Below are 21,384 nucleotides of genomic sequence, written 5' to 3' on the forward strand. Positions count from 1 at the left end.
CTCCCAACACTTGCACCCCCCCTTTCCTGGGAAATGTTGGATAAAAAGCCTCACCAATTTGCATAGGTGACCACAAACCCAAACCCTTGGATCTGAGAACAATGAAAAAGCATTCAGTGTTTTACAAGAAGACCTTTAATTAAAAAATAGAAGTAAATAGAAATAAAGAAATCCCCCCTGTAAAATCAGGATGGTATATATCTTACAGGGTAATTAGATTCAAAAACATAGAGAACCCCTCTAGGCAAAACCTTAAGTTACAAAAAAGATACACAGACAGAAATAGTTATTCTATTCAGCACAATTCTTTTCTCAGCCATTTAAAGAAATCATAATCTAACACATACCTAGCTAGATTACTTACTAAAAGTTCTAAGACTCCATTCCTGTTCTGTCCCCGGCCAAGACGACTACAGACAGACACAGACCCTTTGTTTCTCTCCCTCCTCCCAGCTTTTGAAAGTATCTTGTCTCCTCATTGGTCATTTTGGTCAGGTGCCAGCGAGGTTACCTTTAGCTTCTTAACCCTTTACAGGTGAGAGGAGCTTTCCCCTGGCCAGGAGGGATTTCAAAGGGGTTTACCCTTCCCTTTATATTTATGACACGCCCCCCAAATCTCAGCTAGGGTGAAACACTGGCTGGGATTTCTTCCTGGAGCTCTAGGAAAACAGAGTTAATAAGACACATGCATCTCTAAATATACTACCAAGTACATAAAGACTAACAATATTTTCCACATCTCAAGGACGATTTTAACCAGTTGATTCTGGGAAACTTTCACGGGAGAGTGCATCAGCCACTTTGTTAGAAGCTCATGAGATGTGTTGGATGACGAAATCAAAATCTTGGAGAGCTAAACTCCACCGAAGAAGTTTTTTGTTAGTTTCTTTGACAGTGTGAAGCCACTTTAGTGCAGCATGGTCGGTTTGCAGGTGGAAACGCTGTCCCCAAACATATGGGCGTAGCTTTTCCAGAGCGTAGACAATGGCATAACATTCTTTTTCAGTGACTGACCAGTTGCTTTCCCTCTCAGACAGTTTTTTGCTGAGAAACACTACAGGGTGGAATTCTTGATCAGGTCCTTTCTGCATTAAAACTGCTCCCACACCACGCTCGGATGCATCTGTGGTTACTAGGAACGGTTTGTCAAAGTCTGGGGCCCTTAGTACAGGGTCAGACATGAGTGTCGCTTTAAGCTTGTTAAAGGCCTTCTGACACTTTCCGGTCCACTGAACAGCATTTGGCTGTTTCTTTTTGGTTAGGTCTGTCAGTGGGGCAGTGATTTGGCTGTAGTGCGGTACAAATCGTCTGTAATAACCGGCCAAGCCTAAGAAGGATTGAACCTGTTTCTTTGACTTTGGGACAGGCCACTTTTGGATAGCATCCACTTTGGCCTGTAGGGGGCTGATAGTTCCTTGACCCACCTGGTGTCCAAGGTAAGTCACTCTGTTTAGGCCTATTTGACACTTCTTAGCCTTAACAGTTAGTCCTGCCTCCCTTATGCGCTCAAGGACTTTTTGTAGATGTTCCAGGTGGTCTGCCCAGGAATCCGAAAATATGGCCACATCGTCAAGGTAGGCGACTGCATATTCTCCTAATCCCGCTAGGAGACCATCTACAAGTCTTTGGAAAGTGGCGGGTGCATTTCGCAGCCCGAAAGGGAGTACATTAAATTCATACAGCCCGAGATGTGTGATGAAGGCTGACCTTTCCTTGGCAGATTCATCTAGCGGTACCTGCCAGTACCCCTTGGTTAAGTCCAAGGTAGAGATGAACTGGGCCCTTCCCAGTTTCTCTAATAGTTCATCTGTGCGTGGCATGGGATAGTTGTCTGGGCGAGTTACAGCATTTAGCTTACGGTAGTCCACGCAAAAACGTATTTCCCCATCTGGTTTGGGAACTAGAACCACTGGAGATGCCCATGCACTTTCAGAGGGGCGGATTACACCCATCTGTAACATATCCTGGATCTCCCGTTCTATAGCAGTTTTAGCTTGAGGAGACACCCGGTAAGGTTGGACCCTAATTGGGTGAGCATTACCTGTGTCAATGGAGTGGTATGCCCGTTCAGTCAGTCCTGGGGTGGCTGAGAACGTTGGCGCGTAGCTAGTGCACAGCTCCTGGATCTGCTGTCGCTGCATACGCCCAAGGGTCATGGAGAGGTTCACCTCTTCCACACCACCAGCACATTTCCCTTCGTAGTAGACACCTTCAGGCCACTCAGCGTCGTCTCCTCCCTGGGCTGTAAACTGACAAACCTTTAATTCTCTGGAATAAAAGGGCTTTAGAGAATTAATATGATACACCTTAGGCTTTCGGTTGGAGGTGGGGAATGCTATGAGATAATTAACAGCTCCCAGGCGCTCCTGGACCACGAATGGCCCTTCCCACGATGCTTCCATTTTATGGGCCTGGAGTGCCTTTAAGACCATGACCTGGTCTCCTACTTTGAAGGAACGCTCTCTGGCATGTTTATCATACCAGGCTTTTTGCTCTTTTTGAGCATCCTGTAAGTTTTCTCTAGCAAGGGCTAAAGAGGTTCGGAGGGTGTTTTGTAGGTTGGTTACAAAGTCCAGAATGTTAGTTCCTGGAGAAGGTGTAAATCCCTCCCATTGCTGCTTCACCAACTGCAATGGCCCCTTAACCTCACGGCCATATACAAGTTCAAATGGGGAAAACCCTAAACTGGGATGTGGTACAGCTCTGTAGGCAAAGAGCAACTGCTGCAATACTAGGTCCCAATCATTGGAGTGCTCATTTACGAATTTACGTATCATGGCCCCCAAAGTTCCATTAAACTTCTCCACCATGCCATTTGTTTGATGATGGTAAGGAGTGGCAACCAAGTGATTTACCCCATGAGCTTCCCAAAGGTTTTTCATAGTTCCTGCCAGGAAATTAGTCCCTGCATCTGTGAGGATGTCGGAGGGCCAACCTACCCTGGCAAAAATGTCTGCTAGTGCCTGGCACACACTTTTAGCCCTGGTGTTGCTTAGAGCTACTGCTTCCGGCCATCGGGTGGCAAAATCCATGAAAGTCAGTATGTACTGCTTTCCTCTGGGTGTCTTTTTCGGAAAAGGACCCAGAATATCCACAGCTACTCGCTGAAATGGAACTTCAATGATGGGGAGTGGCTGGAGAGGAGCTTTGACCTGGTCTTGGGGTTTTCCCACTCTTTGGCACACCTCACAAGACTGGACATAGGTAGAAACATCCTTGCCCATTCCCTCCCAGTGGAATGACCCCCCCAAACGGTCTTTGGTCCTGTTCACCCCAGCATGGCCACTAGGGTGATCATGGGCTAAGCTCAAGAGCTTGGCCCGGTATTTAGTTGGAACTACCAACTGTCTCTGAGGATGCCAGTCTTCCTGGTGTCCCCCAGAAAGAGTTTCCTTGTATAAAAGTCCTCTTTCTACAACAAACCTGGATCGATTAGAAGAGCTGAGAGGCGGTGGGTTGCTCCGTGCCGCCGTCCAAGCTCTCTGGAGGCTTTCATCTGCTTCCTGTTCGGTCTGGAACTGTTCCCTTGATGCTGGAGACATCAGTTCCTCATGGGATTGTGGACCTAGGCTTGGTCCCTCTGGAAGCGAGATAGGGGATGGAGCTGTTTCTGTTGACTGTGAACCGCTCTCCGCTGGTGCACTATGTTGGGATTCAGGCTCCGGCTGAGCCTCTTGTGTAGGGTTATCGGCTGCTGCCAGTTCAGGTTCGGTGGGGCCCTCTGGTGTTGAGGTTGCAAGTACTGGATTCAGTGCTGACACGGGGTCTGGTGTTGGTTGTTCGGCTGGTTCCGGTTCTGGGACTGGTTCCGTCTGGGTCTCTGGGACTGGATCCACTACTGCTGTTGCAGACATTGGCCTGGGGTCCAGGTCCATCACCTCTGACTGGGTCCTGATAGAAGTTTCCGGAACAGAGCTAGGCCTCACGGCTTGTTTAGCCTGGTTGCGGGTGACCATTCCCACCCTCTTGGCCTGCTTCACATGATTGGCCAAGTCTTCCCCCAACAGCATGGGGATGGGATAATCATCATAGACTGCAAAAGTCCACATTCCTGACCAGCCCTTGTACTGGACAGGCAACTTGGCTGTAGGCAAATTGAAAGAGTTGGACTTGAAGGGTTGAATCGTCACTTGGATCTCTGGGTTGATTAAATTGGGGTCCACTAAGGAAGCATGGATAGCTGACACTTGTGCTCCGGTGTCCCTCCACGCGGTGACCTTCTTCCCACCCACACTCACAGTTTCCCTCCGCTCCAAGGGTATCTGGGAGGTATCTGGGCCTGTGGACCTCTGGTGTGATTCCGGTGCAATGAACTGTAATCTGTTGGGGTTCTTGGGGCAGTTGGCCTTTACATGCCCCAGCTCGTTACACTTAAAACATCGTCCAGCTGACGGGTCACTGGGGCGAGGAGGGTTGCTGGAGAACGGGGTGGTGGGACGATAAGGGGTCTGGAGGGTTCTTTGGGAGGTAGGTGGGGCTTTGGGCGGCCCCCGGTAATAGGGTGTGGTCTGGGGTGGTCCCTTCTGGTCTCCGCTCCAACTGCGACCAGTTTTCTTCTTCTCTGCCACCTCCACCCATCTGGCTCCAATCTCTCCTGCCTCAATTACAGTTTTGGGTTTCCCATCTAGGATGTATCTTTCTATTTCCTCAGGAACACCCTCTAAGAATTGTTCCATTTGCATTAGGAAGGGCAAATTTACTGGAGATTCAACACTTGCTCCTGATATCCAGGCATCCCAATGTTTTACAATGTGGTAGGCATGTCGGGTAAATGACATGTCTGGTTTCCACCTTAGGGCTCTGAACCTCCGACGAGACTGCTCGGGTGTTATCCCCATTCTGACTCTCGCCTTGGATTTAAACAGTTCATACTTGTTCATGTGTTCTTTAGGCATTTCAGCTGCCACCTCAGCTAAGGGTCCACTGAGCTGCGGCCTCAGCTCTACCATGTATTGGTCAGTAGAGATGTTGTACCCAAGGCAGGCCCTTTCGAAGTTTTCTAAGAAGGCCTCAGTATCATCACCTGCCTTGTAGGTGGGGAACTTTCTGGGATGGGAAGTGGTACCTGGAGAAGGATTGCTAGGGTTTGTTGGTATATTCTGCTGGGCCTTTATCCTCTCCATCTCCTCCACATGCTTCCTCTCTTTTTCCTTCTCCTCCTCCACATGCTTCCTCTCTTCTTCCTTCTCCTCCCTTCTTCAGCCGCATGAGTTCTATCTGTCTTTCATGTTCCCTTTGTTTTTCCTCAGCCTGAAATTTGGCTAATTCCAGCTGTAGTCGAGCTGAGGATTTGGCCATTCTAACCTCTCTGTTTTTAACTAACTTTACACCCGAGGTTTAGAAATAAACAAACAAAACTTGGCTGTAAAATTTTGCTGTGCTGGAATAGAATACCTATTCTCTGATAGTGATTGTCAGCCTACAGAAAAAGACAATTCCCTTGTCTCTGCTCTGGGCCCAAATTAAAGCAAAAAACCTCCAACTACTTGGAAACCTGCTTACCCAGCCCAAAGAAGAAAAAAAATTTCTTTTCAAACCTGTGCTCCTTGTAAAACAAAAAAAAAAATCAAAATCCTAAAAAAAACCCTGCCACTTTTGTCTCCAGGCAAATGGGTAGAGCACACACCCCCTATTTACTTTTAGGAAGAAAAGAAAAAAAACCAAAAACCTCTGGGTTGGAAGACTGTGAATTTCCCTGCAGGAGTTAAGTACCCTGCCTCCAGGCAAAGAAAACCTGCAATTCACAAGATAATCCCCTTTTGTCTCTGCTTGGCCACAAAGCAGAGAGAAACCAAGCTGCTTTCAGTTTCAAAGCTGCCTTCTGGACTTCCTAAAAATTCCTTTTTAAAATCTGTATTTCTAGTTCAAAAAATCTCAACTGGATCTCAAAATGATTTCAGGTTAATCCCACCACTGTGCCACCATGTCAAGGTTCCTCCCCCACTCTGAACTCTAGGGTACAGATGTGGGGACCTGCATGAAAAACCTCCTAAGCTTATCTTTACCAGCTTAGGTCAAAACTTCCCCAAGGTACAAAATATTCCACCCGTTGTCCTTGGACTGGCCGCTACCACCACCAAACTAATACTGGTTACTGGGGAAGAGCTGTTTGGACGCGTCCTTCCCCCCAAAATACTTCCCAAAACCTTGCACCCCACTTCCTGGACAAGGTTTGGTAAAAAGCCTCACCAATTTGCCTAGGTGACTACAGACCCAGACCCTTGGATCTTAAGAACAATGAACAATCCTCCCAACACTTGCACCCCCCCTTTCCTGGGAAATGTTGGATAAAAAGCCTCAGCAATTTGCATAGGTGACCACAAACCCAAACCCTTGGATCTGAGAACAATGAAAAAGCATTCAGTGTTTTACAAGAAGACTTTTAATTAAAAAATAGAAGTAAATAGAAATAAAGAAATCCCCCCTGTAAAATCAGGATGGTATATATCTTACAGGGTAATTAGATTCAAAAACATAGAGAACCCCTCTAGGCAAAACCTTAAGTTACAAAAAAGATACACAGACAGAAATAGTTATTCTATTCAGCACAATTCTTTTCTCAGCCATTTAAAGAAATCATAATCTAACACATACCTAGCTAGATTACTTACTAAAAGTTCTAAGACTCCATTCCTGTTCTGTCCCCGGCCAAGACGACTACAGACAGACACAGACCCTTTGTTTCTCTCCCTCCTCCCAGCTTTTGAAAGTATCTTGTCTCCTCATTGGTCATTTTGGTCAGGTGCCAGCGAGGTTACCTTTAGCTTCTTAACCCTTTACAGGTGAGAGGAGCTTTCCCCTGGCCAGGAGGGATTTCAAAGGGGTTTACCCTTCCCTTTATATTTATGACAGCATGTAACACACGGAGATCATCTCTTACCAATATCTGAGTGATATCTGCACATCATGATAAAGACAAGCCCACTAATGAAATATCAATAAAGATACCACATAAATCATCGGAATGTCAATTATGATAGTCCCAATGATCATCCCATTGCGATATAACACATGTACTCTCAACCACAAGGAAGACAGAAATAACAAAACATAACACTAGCAGTTCAAAAACCAAAACATTCTCTGTAGGTTCATTCTCAAAATCAGTGGAAGAGGAACTGGTGAATGACTTATGCCAAGTATCAGCTTTGAGTAGTTGCGGTAATATCATTTCATATTCTGTGAAAACGTGGAATAATAAAAACTTGAATCAATCAATCCAGGTCAGTCACGTCAATCATGGTTCAACCTACCATGTCATGGTGATGGGAGGCACCATCTTACCTGTTATAAAGAGTAGGGGTTACCATAAGGGGGAATGAGGAGTGCAGCTCCCCCTGCTCTGCTAAAAGCAGAGGAAGAGCTTCCCCTTCTCTTCCTGGCTAGGGTTCACACTTAGGGTACTTCCACACTGGCACTAGAGGTGTAATTCCCAGTTCAGGCAGATAAACCTGTGCTAGTTCTGATCAAGCTAGCGCCCTAAAAATAACAGTATAGCTGCAGTACCATGAGTTGCAGGGACATGCTAGCCCACCCGCCCCATGGACAATCCCGTCTGAAACCCTAGGTAGAGGCTCAGGACAGCTAGCTCATCCCACTGTCTGTGCAGCCACTGTTACTTTTAGCTCACTAGCTCCATCAGAGCTAGTGCAGGTATGTGTCCCAAGCTGAGAATTATAGCTCCAGCATAGACATACCCTAGGAAGTGCTCCCTCTCCTCCTGGGCAGATGTAGTGAGATCTCTCCCTCCTGTGGCAATCTTCTTTAGCCACTGGGTGCGAGAACTATGAAGGCACCCAACAATGAATAAAAGAATCAGTGCCTTCCTGGTTTCTCTTGCTCTCCTGACTACTCTAGTTTACCTGTGAAGCAATAAGTCAGATTAGAAAGAGTATTTTCCTTGAGATGGTCACCTGTTAATTTATGGTTACTGAAGCAAGTTTGACATTTTGATGGCTGGTGATCCCTGTGTAGGGGTCAGGGAAGAAAACTCTCCTGGTAGAAAAGCACTACATGCCAGCCATGATAATATACCTGCTGCTTTTGAGTACAACAGGAAGATTTAATAGGGTGCACATCATTAAAAATGAAAGCCTTGACCTGCAGGATTGTGAGTGTGTCTTACTTTTCAGGAAGGCCCTTGGGCTTTGATTTTAAGATAATGAAAGAGAATGATGGACCTTAAGATGGACCAACAAAAGATCTTGCTTTTCTGAGCATTTAGAAGAGCTTGGAGTATGGGAGATATCAGTGTAACAGCCAAACCGTGCTTTGTGTTGCACAGGTGCACTTGGGGCAGAGAAGCTGCAGGACGACTCTTCCTCCTTCAGGTTCATTTCTGGAGTGTGGGGAAGACGACCTGTCTAGTGTGCTCTTTCCATGCTCCACAGCCAAGGAATTGTGGTCTGGTAGCTTTGGAGGTGGTGTCTGGTCACCAGCTTCCCTGCTCATAATCTGAGGTCTATTGTAGACTGTAGAAGAGTTGCATGACACTCCCTTTTTAGTGCACATCCCTCTCTCCCGCTGAGCTATCCTGCCTTTCACATGCAAGATGGCTTAGGGACCTACCATTTATTCAGCACCAGGCCAATCCACCATGCTTTCTTTTGTTCATCCAAGGTGAAGATTTTGCTCTAAGATATTTAGGCAACAAGTGTTACAGGGAGAATGAGAAAGATAATGCATCTTGCCAAGGTTTGCTTTTTGTCCTGTAATTTCCTAAACATAAGAATAAATTTACTTACAAAGGATGATGATGCAAACTCCACACATTACAAGAAGATTGCAAAAACAGGGGGCTTCCTTTTCAGCCTGCATTTGATGTTTCACTGCTGCCGGACATCTTGAGACTTAATCCTGGTCTCTGGCAAGTCTCCACAACATAACACGCTAGCTACAGCTATTGCATGTTGTGACATTGTTCCCCCACATTCTAACGAAGTTGTAGGGTTGAGATTGCGCTCTAGCAGCCAGCACCTAGGGCTTCTGTTGTAGGATGGGAAATCTGAAGATGTGTTAATGTCCCTTGAAGGGGACCTGTAAATATTTCAAAACTGTGTCCTAAATGACCCCTTGTTAGGCTAAGAGGTAAGGAAACCACATGAAAGTTACTTCACCCGACTATTTAGATTCCCTGGCTGTGTTGGCTGACCCAGGCTTTGAAGTAAAACCCGAACATGCATAATTCTGTGGTGTGACAGCTACCAAGTAAACCCAGCAGGAGCTAACAGCTAGTCCATACCAATCCTCCACCCCAGCCCCACTCTACCTCTGCACCTGGAAAAATCCCATTACACACAATGTCATATCCAGCACTAAAATGACTTGGCTGACCCTCAATGGGCTGGCTGCAGTGGTAGCTGTGACTCTTCAATCTGCTGTCTGCTGCAGCATCAAGTGGAACAGGAGCCTTTTGGACACACATTTGAGAGCTGTAACAAAAAAAAGAAGCTTTTTCTTTGTTTGTTATTTACATTATGAGCTTGGAAATTGGCAGCATTTGCTACATCTTTCTCAGTAAATGAAGTGAGTACATTTTTGAGCTAAATTTCGGAAAGCCTTTCCGGGTGTGCACCAGGATATGGCCGGGGGGACTAAGAGAGCAAACTTGGCTACTCTTGAAGCTTTATGTTCACCTGAGTGGCTAAACTGCACTGGAGAATATGGCCAGTGATGCCTGTCTAAGATATAATGCCATCCAGTACTCCCCCAGGAGCAGCGTAGCTCTGCACCACCCAAGACTGGACAATGCCTGATATGCATGACTGAGTACTATGTTTGCAGCTCACCTTTAGCCATCACTAGATATCAGGGGTGAGCGAGGAACTTATTCAAGGAAGACAAAAACTTGGAGAGAGAGAGAGAAATATAAACAGTCAAGTGAGGGGCACAAGACCATGCTTGTAAATGTTGGTTTCAGGTGTAAAGATGAATGGAACATCATTGCCATCAGAACGATTATAGGGAGAGGGTTAGCTGGATTTAATCTACTCTATGTAGATGCTGTATTTCTAATGGGCCTGTTGCTCTGTTATCTTGATGATGTGAAAGAATCAGAAGCTTTTGAGGCTGACACGCTTGTGCTAAAATGAAATTAATGCATAGCACGTTTTCGCCTTTAGAAGTTTTCTGTAGTTCTTATTTATTTAGGGTGGTATTTTAAAAAGGGCAGCTCCCCATATTTCCTATCTAGTAACTTATACAGTTCTTGTTGCAGTGGTATCTGAGCAGCTCAGAATCATTAATGGATTTTATCCTTCCAACACTTCTGTGTTAGGTAGATGTTATCCTCATTTTACAGACAGGAAATTGAGGCACCGGGTTTATGATGTTGACTTGCCTAAGGTCACCTAGGAATTCTGTGACAGAGTTGCATATTCATCCCAGATCTCCTGAGTCCAATTTCAGCACCCTATCTACCAGCTAGATCATCCTAACTTTCAGGGTGTGTCTATGCTGGAGCTAGAAGGTGAAATTTCCAGCTCGAGGAGACATAGCTGCACTATCTCCAATTGAGCTAGCATGCTAAAAATAGACATATACCTGTGGTCTCAGATGGGATCATACTCGGGGCAGCTAGCCCATTCCACCACTTGCACTGTCACCGCTATGAGTCTATATTTAGCATAATAACTCAATCAGAGAAAGCACAGGTATGTCTCTTTGAACTGAGAATTACACCTTTCAGCTCCGGCGTAAACGTACCCTAACTCTGTCTAACTCTGGTCCCATTGAAGTCAATGGAAATTTTATCACTGACCAATGAGAAGAGAGTTAGACAAATGTTGAGGGCTTTTGAAATTCTAGCCTTATTGTTTTAGTCTCTGTTTTTAGGAACCCCCTCTTAGAAGTTTGACATTTCTACTCTTTCTGTTTTAATTTTTTCATATTACTTTTTCTCATGTGTTGAAGAGAGCTAAACCTGGCACCTGTGTTTCTGGTTGTTCATCAACAACTTCAGCTTATTGAACCAAATTCTGCCAGTGCGATCCCTTTGTAGTCAGACCTCACTTCATTAGGCTTTCACAGGTGTAAATGGGTGTAAGAAAAGACCCATTGTCTGGGCACAGTGTCATCAGATGTTGTCAGCACAGGGCTAGAAATAATACAGTACTTGTTAGCTAACTGCTGCAGAGACAGCCTAGGCAGTGGGACACATTGTTTATTGTGGACATTACTAAGATTAGCTATTTGTTTTTATAATTTGATAGGTAACTGTGTCTGTTTTTTAAATAAGAGGATCATAGAAGTGAGAGGTAGAAGAGATCTATTAAGTCTATTTGTCACTCCCCGTACCCAATGCAGGATTATTCCCTAGAGCTCACGGTAGTACAGTTTTAAGTTACTCAAGGGATGGGGTTTCTACCATTCCCTTTGGGAAACTGTTTCATAGTCTTTAGGCATCACTCTTGGATAACTTGCCCTGAGATTCAGCATGAATTTCCTGTTGGTCAGAGAGGTATTTCGAACTGAACATATTTCCCAGGAATAAGCATTTTAAAGTGTTGTCATCTTCTTTCACAGAAGGTGTGCTTTTTCCCAACAGATAGGCCTCCTGTGTGTATTCAGAGTAACTGCTTCTTGCTTTAGAGACAAAAATGAGTTTTCACTACTTTTTACTCCTGTTTGCCCGCAGATCTAAGGGAGAAGCGGCTGAATCGATTCTGGTTCACACATCATTGAGAGAGTTGCTAATGAGGTTCCAGTTTCAGGGCCAAATTCTTCCCTTCCTTACATTTATACAAACCCAACAGAACACAGTGGGCCAGATCCTCTGGTCCAGCTAAGCTGTCTTCAGCACAAACTGAAGGAGAGCAGGGGGAGGTAGTGTTAGGTAACATTTACATTCCCATGATCCTGGGGCAGAATGAAAAAAGACCCCAGTCCTAGTTTAAAGGCTGCTCAAGGGACCACTCCAAATGCCAGAGATTACTGAGGCCTGGGGATGCCCCAGCTACAGCCATTTGTCCTGTTGCTTTCCCCTTTACCAGGAGCCATGAGTAAGGGTGGGATAAGAGCCTCTGCGTGCTACCTGAAGATTACTCCGTACAGAAGGACTCCCAGGGGACAAATCCACTGGCTTTAGGGCTGCTTTGCGCTGATGGAGCCATGCAAAGCAGCCCAAGCATAGCTGAGGACCAGCCCATTGTGCTTACACAGATATTGTGATGAAGTCAGAATTAGGCCCTGTATTATCTTTATTGCCCGTGATATGCACAAGCCAGAAAGAGCCAGTGTGACTCTCCGATCCCAGGATGGGTTTGCAGAACTGGCATTTAGGAAAATTACCTTTTTTTGGTAAACTGAACAGACTGGATCTGGAAACTGTTAACATAAAAAACAAGGAGTCCTCAGAGTGCCATTAGTTTCATTACCTTTCTTGAGCAAAACTGCATTTTAAGATTAGTGATACTTTGGGTGTGAAAACATTAACAGTATCACTTTAAAATGGCTTTCTTTGTCTAGCACAAGCTTTACCTGGGAAATGAGAATAACTAACAGCTTCTCATTTTACTGGCAGCTGGAAGGGAAGAATGAAAAAGCCCAGGGAGAAACTGTCTTGGCCACTGATTCAAAAGGAACATTTAAGAGGGAGAGAGAGGAGCACAAGAAATTGCTGGCTGACAGTCAAAGCTTGGTGATGGACCTACGATGGCAACTCCAGCACAGTGAGAAGAATTGGAACAGGGAAAAGATGGAGCTTCAGGATAGATTGGACAGAGACCGGCGAGAGTGGGAGCGACAAAAGAAGGAATTGCTGAGGAGGATAGAACAGGTAAGAGGTCATTGGCTGATCAGGTGACTAGCTATATATGCTAATTGATACATATTATCTAAATTCAGATCACGGCCAAGAAACTTTATTAAAAAACTGCAGAGGAATAAGTTGGGTTCTTTGCCACATTAGTGTTTCTCATAATATGCAATGATAAAAATACGGTGAGCAGGGGAGGGAAACACAGTATGTTGCATGGATTATTAGCATCTGAGAAAGCAGTTTCAGGTTAATGGTCATTTCCTGCCTCGTTCCATTTACCCAACACATGCACAATCACATTGATTGTCTCCATATGAAACCTTTTATGCATCTTTTTTTCTTGTTGAAAATCTAAATCCGACAGTTAGGATTAGTCTAGGGGGTTGCCACACGTCCGGTTTTCAGCTTGTGTGTCCACGTGCCACTTGACAAGCCCTGATGTCTGGCTTTTGTGATCTGGGGAGGAAGAGGCAGAGAAGCGGGTGGGGCCTGGGAAAGAGGCAGAGCAGGTGTGTGGTCTGGGGGGTCCAGTTACCAGCCATTAGAAAGGTGGCCACCCTACGTTAGTCAAGGTTTGGCAGATGGTTCCCTGCCCAGAAAATCTGACCATCCATAAATTCACCACCAAAGATGAAGCAGCTATGACAGTTCAGTCTCTATTTGAATTATTCTCTCTAGTAAAGTAACGCACATGATGATACTGAAGAAGCCAGTCTGATAACAGCTAAGTAGCTACAGTAAGGCCAAATATTCAAATGCTGCTTCTGATACTGCTTATACACAGTTTTTGCCCATCTCATTTCTGTTGCACATTTGGCAATTGTACATCTAACTACTCAGTTTTCATGCCCAAATGCTCAGGAGACTCACTGATTTGAATGTAGACACAATGGCATTATTATTTGTCTGGAAAAGACACACAGACAGACTCACACCTCAAAGTTGAATAGGAAAAAGTTAAAACACAGTTTTTGGCTGACAGTTGTTATGATCAAAATTATGTATCAGAAGAACAGAAAACAATTGAAATTCTGAGTTTGCATTTTACTGGTTACTTTCTGTCCACGGGACATTGAAAGCTGCACTGCACCAGATTAGTGTGTGCTCTTTAGGCAGCAGTTACTCTTGGGTGATATACAAATTAGCTTTTCATGTTAAATTGATAAAAGTCTGGTATTCTTCATAATCAATTTATGAAAAGGGTACACTTTCTTTATTGCACTCTCCCACCTTAAGTGCTTCAGTGAGGAGCTAACGAAGACCCACTAGGCAACACATATTGTGGGTTAAAGAGTACTCCTAATTTATTCCATGATGTTTGAACACAGAGAATTCAGGAAAAATCCTACACTATTGATAATTCTTTAAACCATCACTACATGTGGGAGAAGACAGGGCTTCTAAAATGGGCTATCTGGGCAAGAAGAAAGGAGGGCAGATAGAGAGAGCTGTGCAGACAGAGGAAAAAGTTTTGAAATTGATTCAACCTCTCTCTCTTCATTTATAATAATAAAAAATAGCATTCTGCATTTCTTTATCATCTGGTAGCCTAGGATCTTTGAAGGTGCTTTGCAAGCATTAATGAATTAGGCTGTACAACACCCTGTAATTTAGGTAAATATTATGATGTCTGTTTTTCAGATGTAGCAACTAAGGCATGGGACCTACTAGTCCTGTGGCAGAATTGCTAATAGAAACCACTTAACTCTCAGTTTTGTGGGGTGTTTTAGCAGCTTAATCTTTCTATGGCATGACTATACTGATGTTCTCCCATGGTGTCTAGAATGGTGTTCTAATGCAAAAACCTCTGATCTCCTCCCAAGAGTGTATTTGGTTCCCAAAACAAGAAGTTCATAGCTGTAGGAAAGTTTCCCTGTGTGTTAAAGGGACACAGGTGCAAACATTTGTTGACAGATGCTTCAGTACCTGTTTGGGTGTTTTGGTTGCTGTCCCTGTGAAGTTTGTTTTGTTTTGTAAGCAATATCGCCCTTGTGTCTGTTCAGTACTCCGGGGGAATTTAACATGATTAGAAGCGAAAATTAGTGGAGAAATAATTTTTAATGTTTCCTAGCCTTTAATTTTCTTTAAACCAGATGTAACCTATCTGTATCATCTTTAGTAGACTACTTATTAGCTCTCAACTCACCCTGGAACTGTTTCTTTTTGTTATTGTTCAGAAACAGAGTGAGAATTAGTTGTTTATGTTGTGCAATAAAGTGTTTGTTTGCAGTATCACTGATAGATTCCAGTTCCAGTCTCAAATCACTACAGAGGATCAGTAATACAGTAACTCCTCACTTAAAGTCGTCCCGGTTAACATTGTTTCGTTGTTACATTGCTGATCAATTAGGGAACATGCTCGTTTAAAGTTGTGCAATGCTCCCTTATAACGTCCTTTGGCAGCCGCCTGCTTTGTCCACTGCTTGCAGGAAGAGCAGCCCATTGGAGCTAGCTGGTGGGGGCTTGGAACCAGGGTGGCCCAGCAGCCCCTCCGTAAGCTCCCCGTTCCCCTAAGTTCCCTGTGCAGCAGCCGCCCAGCAGGCTACCAATTGCCGGCAGTTCAGCTGTCCCTCCCCCCACTGCCATGTGCTGCTCCTGCCCTCTGCCTAGGAGCTACTCCCTGAGCCTCTTGCTTGCTGTGGGGGGGGAGGGGGGCATTTTGAAAATATGGCTCTCTGCCCATATAAATTCACAAAGCCATCTATGTTTATGAGCAAGCATTTCCCTGTCTGACAGGAAACTACCAGAGATTTGCAGGCTTTTAGTTCAATATCCTTTCAGCTCTTAGTCATGCTCTGCTTTATATGGAAGCAATTAGCATATCTCTAAACCCTTTCTTTACAGTGTTTTGCTCTGTACACTCAGTGTATGGGGAAAATACAACAGAATGTATGTTTGAAAACAGAATCTAGAAGATAACAAAATCATATTTGCCAAGTTTCAGACTCATGCTTTCTGCTTATCTGCCTTCATAGTTCCTACATAATACACGAGAGAGAGAGAGATACATACAAATTATGAAATATTTTATTTTGGATAGTTTATGGGAATAGTACTCAGACATAAAAAACTTGGTGACCTAATTATTTTCACAGCTTTTAAATATTCTCTCTTCAACGTCATTGTCACTGTATTACCCCTTGGGACATCATCCTGTATTATAATATCAAGCTTAATTTTGCCATGAACACACCACCTAGCACTTAAAATTCTTAAATTAATTATGTTCAAAGTTGTTTTTCTTTGTAGGTATGAACAAGAGCATTTCATCCCTCTTCTCCCAGCGTGCATGTGTGTATACATACCAACATTTCAACTGTTGCCAACATTTCAACAAAGTGACTAATGATTGTTTTGGTGCCAAAAGTTTTGGATTACCAACCTGAGCCACCTTAAAGTAGAATGATTTTTAGATGTTGAGGATTTAGCACTTTTTGAAAATCAGGCCCCTTTAAAGTATCTCAGGTTGGACACCCAAAATCATTAGTCACTTTTGAAAAATTTAGACTAATATTTCTAATTTCCACAGAACCATAGAAATATAGGACTGGAAGGAAGTTCAAGAGGTCACCTAGTCCGGTGTTTCTCAACGACCAGTCCGTGGACTGGCACCAGTCCCTGAAATCTCCCTGCCACAGTTTAGGAAAGCAGCAAGCCAGTGCCTGGTATCAAAAAGGTTGAGAAACACTGATCTAGTCCATCCCCCCAGGCTAAGTCAGTATTAAGTGTACCTAGACCACCCCTGACTTTTGTCCAACCTGTTCTTCAAAAACCTCCAGTGATGGGGATTCTACAGCCTCCATTGGAAGCCTTCTCCAATGCTTAACTGTACCTTACAGTCTGAAAGTTTTTTCTAATATCTAACTTGAATCTCCCTTGCTGCAAACTAAGCTGGTTACTTCTCCCTTTCCTCAGCGGACATGGAGAACAATTGATCACGATCCTCTTTATGAAAATCTTTTATATATTTGAAGACTCTTATGTCCTCCTTCCACCTTCTCTTCTCAAGACTACACATGCCCAGTGCGTTCAGCCTCTCCTCATAGGCCATGTTTTCCAAATCTCTTATCATTTTTGTTGCTCCCTTCTGGACTCACTCCAGTTTGTTCATATCTTGCTTAAACTATGGTGCCCAAAATTGGATACAGTACTCCAGCTGTGCGGAGTAGAGCCCAACAATTACTCTGTATTTTACATATGATGCCTGTTAATACACCTCAGAATGGCATTTGTTTTTTTTCAGCCTCACTATGTTGTTGACCCATATTGAATTTGTACTCCACTATATGCCCCACTCGATCCTTTTTCACAGTACTACTGCCTAGCCAGTCATTCCCCATTTTAAAGTTGTGCATTTGATTTTTCCTTCCTTACTTTGCACTTGTCTTTACTGATTGTCATCTTGTCATTTATCTTCATTTCAATTGTTTAATATTTATAGGCTAATCCAGTAAACCATATTGATTTGTCATATAGCTCCAAAGACGGGTAGTATTAGAAAGACATATGAAAATCATGTAGGGCTTGCAACTGTACATGTGTACAAGGAAAAGGAAAAAAATATATACAAACTATTTCTTCTTACAATTGAATCCCTAAGTTAGTTACTATAAATGAAGTTGTTTGAGGTGTCCTATAAAATTACCCAAATCCTGAAGTTTTATTCAATTTTTATTCAGTTCTTACTCAATGGTATTGGTTCATTACTAGATGGAAATGATAGAATTATCAATAAAAATGAAAAAAAGGTAGAAGTGTTCAATAAATATTTCTGTTCTGTATTTGGAGAAAAAACAGATGATGTCATATATATGCTGATGATAACACTGTCCATTCCACCAGTATATAAGGAGGATGTTAAATGGCAGTTACTAAAGTCAGATATTTTTAAATCAGCAGGTCCAGAGAACTTGCATCCAAGAGTTTTAAAAGAGATGGCTGAGGAGGTCACTGGACCATGAATGTTGATTTTCAATAAGTTGTGGAACACCAGGGAAGTTCCAGAAGACTGGAAGAGAGCTAATATTTTGCGAGTATTTAAAAAGGATAAATGAGATGACCTGGGTAATTATAGGACAGCCAGTCTGACATCAATCCTTGGCAAGATAATAGAGTGGACTCAAATAATAAAGAATTAAAGGAGAATAATATAATTAATGCCAATCAGCATGGATTAACGGAAAATAGATCCTGTCAAACTAACCAGATATATATATATTTTTTATGAGATTACAAGTTTGGTTGATAAAGAGAATGGTCTGATATAATATACTTAGACTTCTGTAGGGCATTTGGTTTGATACCACCCAAAATTTGTATTTAAAAAACTAGATTTAGTTTAAATTTTAAAACTAGATTTAAAAAATTAACATGGCACAATTGAATAGATTAAAAGCTGTCTTAACTGTTAGCTCTCACAATGTAATTGCAAACAGGGAATCATCATTGAGTGGTGTGTTCCTAGTGGGGTCCCTATGATATTTAACATTTTTATCAATGACCTGGAAGAAAACATAAAATCAGCAGTGATAAAGATTGCAGATGACACACAAATTGGGGGAGTGGTAAATAACAAAGAGGACAGATCATTGATTCAGAGCAATCTGGATCACTTGGTAAGCTGGGTGTAAGCAAACACTATGTGTTTTAATATGGGTAACTGTATCTTCTTTTTGAAATCTACATAGAATCATAGAATATCAGGGTTGGAAGGGACCTCAGGAGGTCATCTAGTCCAACCCCCTGCTCAAAGCAGGACCAATCCCCAATTTTTACCCCAGATCCCAAATGGCCTCCTCAAGGATTGAACTCATAACCCTTGGTTTAGCAGGCCAATGCTCAAACCACTGAGCTATCCCTTTCCCCCTCCCCCCCCCCCCTTTTTTTTTTTTTTTTACAAAAGACTGTCACTTTATTAGAAATCTTATCAGCTTGGAGTATTAATAATCAAACTTGGGCAAGGAGTTCATGCCTCATGCTAGTCCCGTCACACAACCTTAGCATAGCCAAGGGCTCCAGCCGATTTGCACGTGTATTTCCATAAAGACTCCATTTGTATTGCCAGCCATAACGCATTCAGAATAAATTTAACCACCTTTGAGGCTGCATCGTCTTTCTTTTTCTTCCAATTCCCCTTCATTTTTCGACTTGCTCCTTGCAACTGCAGCTTCCTTTCCTGTAAATCCAGGAAGAAAGACTATAGGCCATACTTAGAGGATGTGGAACTCTATCCTGGAAAACAGTCACTCTGAAAAAGATTTGGGGGTCATGTTGGATAATCAGCTGAACACAAGATTCCAGTGTGACGCTATGGCCAAAAGGGCTTTTGTGATCCTTGGATGCATAAACAAGGAAATCTTGAGTAAAAGTAGAGAAGATATTTTACCCCTATATTTGGCACTGGTGTGACTGCTGCTAGAATACTATGTCCAGTTCTGGTGCTCATAATTCAAGAAGGATGTTGATAAGTTGGAGAGGGTTCAGAGAAGAGGCACAAGAATGATTAAGGGATTAGAAAATATGCCTCCTAGTGATAGATTCAAGGAGCTCAATAAGTTTAGTTCAACAAAGAGAAGGTGGTGATTTGATTATAGCCAATAAGTATCTTCATGGGTGTAGTGATCCCTTGGTCAGTGGGGAGGAAGGCCACTCTGTCTTGCTGTATTGGGTGGTAGCCCTTCAGCTGAGGTTGCACTGGTGGGGCTAAGCCATAAGTAGTCTATAGTTCTGAGCCCATCTAACAGAGGCAAACAATCAACAACAGTTTGGTGCTCTTGTCTCCACCCTTGGGCAGGGCAGTACACTGAGCAGCCCCTCAGCTGAGGATGACAGTAATTAGCAGTCTGGAGTCCTAGCCCTTTGGGTGGAGTCCAGCAGGGAGCAGGCTGTAGCCTAAGCCTCCTGGCCAAGGCAGCCAGCAAATACACACAATCTAGAGCCCTAGCCCCTGGGCGGGGCATAGCAGAGAGCAGGCTTTAGCCTCAGCGTGTAGGATAAGGCAGCCAGCAAATACACACATCTCGGGGTTCATGTAGGGCTGAGCACCCACATGGTTTGGGGGCTCCAGAAGGATGAGCACCCGGGAGTCTAGTGTCCTATCTCAATGGACGGTAGATCCACACAGGCCTCCTGGCCTACGGTGAGGAGTCTGCCACCCCAGGGGTTGGGTGGCGGGGGACACGGACTCACCCAACTCCACCATGTCCCAACCCAGGGCCCTATCAGCGGTGGAATGATCCACCACTGGGACAGTGGGGATCCAGCCGCAAAACACCAAACTAGAGGCAGTCAGCCACGGAGCCAAACAGTTGTCAGCTGCCTCTGGGCTACTTCCTACCTCCCCAATGTTTGGTATCTCTGAAATCCAAAGGTCCTCAGGCTCCTCTGGGTACTCAGTGGACAGTAGTCAAGGCAACTCCCCATCTGGGTCCATCTCTGGAGGCAGGGTTCTTCAGAGCGCAGATTCAGCTCCCAGGTGCCGCAGCAGACCTGAGGCATCCATCTCCTTCGCTGGGTCCCACTCAACTGAGCTGCAGAGCCCTCCCTTTATATTTCCTGTCCCACCTTAGTACTTATGGTGAGGGGGGAGGGGTGGGTTTGGCCCCGTCCGCCAGGGGAGTGTAGTGATCCCTTGCTCTCCAGTCAAGAGGGAGGCCAGTCTGCCTCACTACAATGGGGAACAAATAGTTAATAATGAGCTTGTGTTGGTCTTTGTTCGTGGGGAACACTGCCTAGTGGTCAGGGCTTAGGCCCTTTAAACTGCAGGGTGGGGATGTTGGTAGGAAAGCCTGGGCCCTCCCACTCCACTAAGCTCTGGCCCAGGGCCCTGTGAGGGCTATCAGTGATCTGACTGCCAGGGGTGCCTTAAGGGCCACTTCCTACCCCAGCCCTCCCGAGACTGTCCAAAGTTTGCCGTCTGTGGAGGCGGTGTGCAGGAGGTCAGCTCACTGCTTGGCACCTTCTTGTGGCCATGTGCTGCATGGTGGCTCCCTCTCTCTCAGGGCAGCAGCTGCCTCTTCTTGTGGCTTGACCCTCAGCCAGGTCAGTTCCAAGTCTCGCCTGCTGTGGTAAACAAAAGGAGGGGAATTAGCGCAAACAAACTGTCCATGTGTGGGGGGCGGGGGAATGCTTCCATCTCAGGGTGCATCTAAAGCAGGTCCTCCCTTCCCTCATGGGGACCTTTTGGCAGTTGCTGTAGGGAGATATCCTGCTTTCCCTCAGCTCTGCTCTCAGGAACTGCAAGGTCTGCTCTCTTCCCTGGTCTGCCCCCAAGTGAGCTGTTCTGCTTCCCTTTACCTCATCCGCCAGTCTATGCATCTCTTGCAGTTGTGATGGGGCTGACTGAGCCCAGACTAGCTCCTTAACCTTTTATTGCCCAGTGAGGGGTTTGTATACTCCATCATAGGGCTCTTCAGTTTAACAGGTATAACACGATATTCAGACTGGAAATAAGTGAGAGTAATTAATCATTGGAACAGTTTATCAAGTGTAATGGTAGATTCTCCATTGCTGGCAATTTTTAAATCTAGATTGAATGTTTTTCTAAAAATTATGCTCTCGGAATTATACTGGGAAAGGCCAATAGCCTGTGCTATACAGGAGGTCAGACTGGATGATCACAATGGTTC

The 21,384-nt window shown here is 44.3% G+C and overlaps 1 protein-coding gene across 5 annotated transcripts in view; it reads left to right on the top strand.

Moving 5' to 3' along the window:
• Positions 1-21,384, top strand: part of MTCL1 (microtubule crosslinking factor 1) — a 181,558-nt gene that overhangs the window by 142,113 nt on the left and 18,061 nt on the right. For all 5 annotated transcript variants that reach the window (XM_073331570.1, XM_073331571.1, XM_073331573.1 and 2 more), the window contains one exon: positions 12,521-12,775. In XM_073331570.1, the coding sequence (XP_073187671.1) occupies positions 12,521-12,775 (255 nt within the window). The remainder of the gene's footprint in view (positions 1-12,520; positions 12,776-21,384) is intronic.

This window comes from Lepidochelys kempii, chromosome 2, assembly GCF_965140265.1.
Source record: "Lepidochelys kempii isolate rLepKem1 chromosome 2, rLepKem1.hap2, whole genome shotgun sequence".
In the NCBI taxonomy this organism is placed as follows: Eukaryota; Metazoa; Chordata; order Testudines; family Cheloniidae; genus Lepidochelys; species Lepidochelys kempii.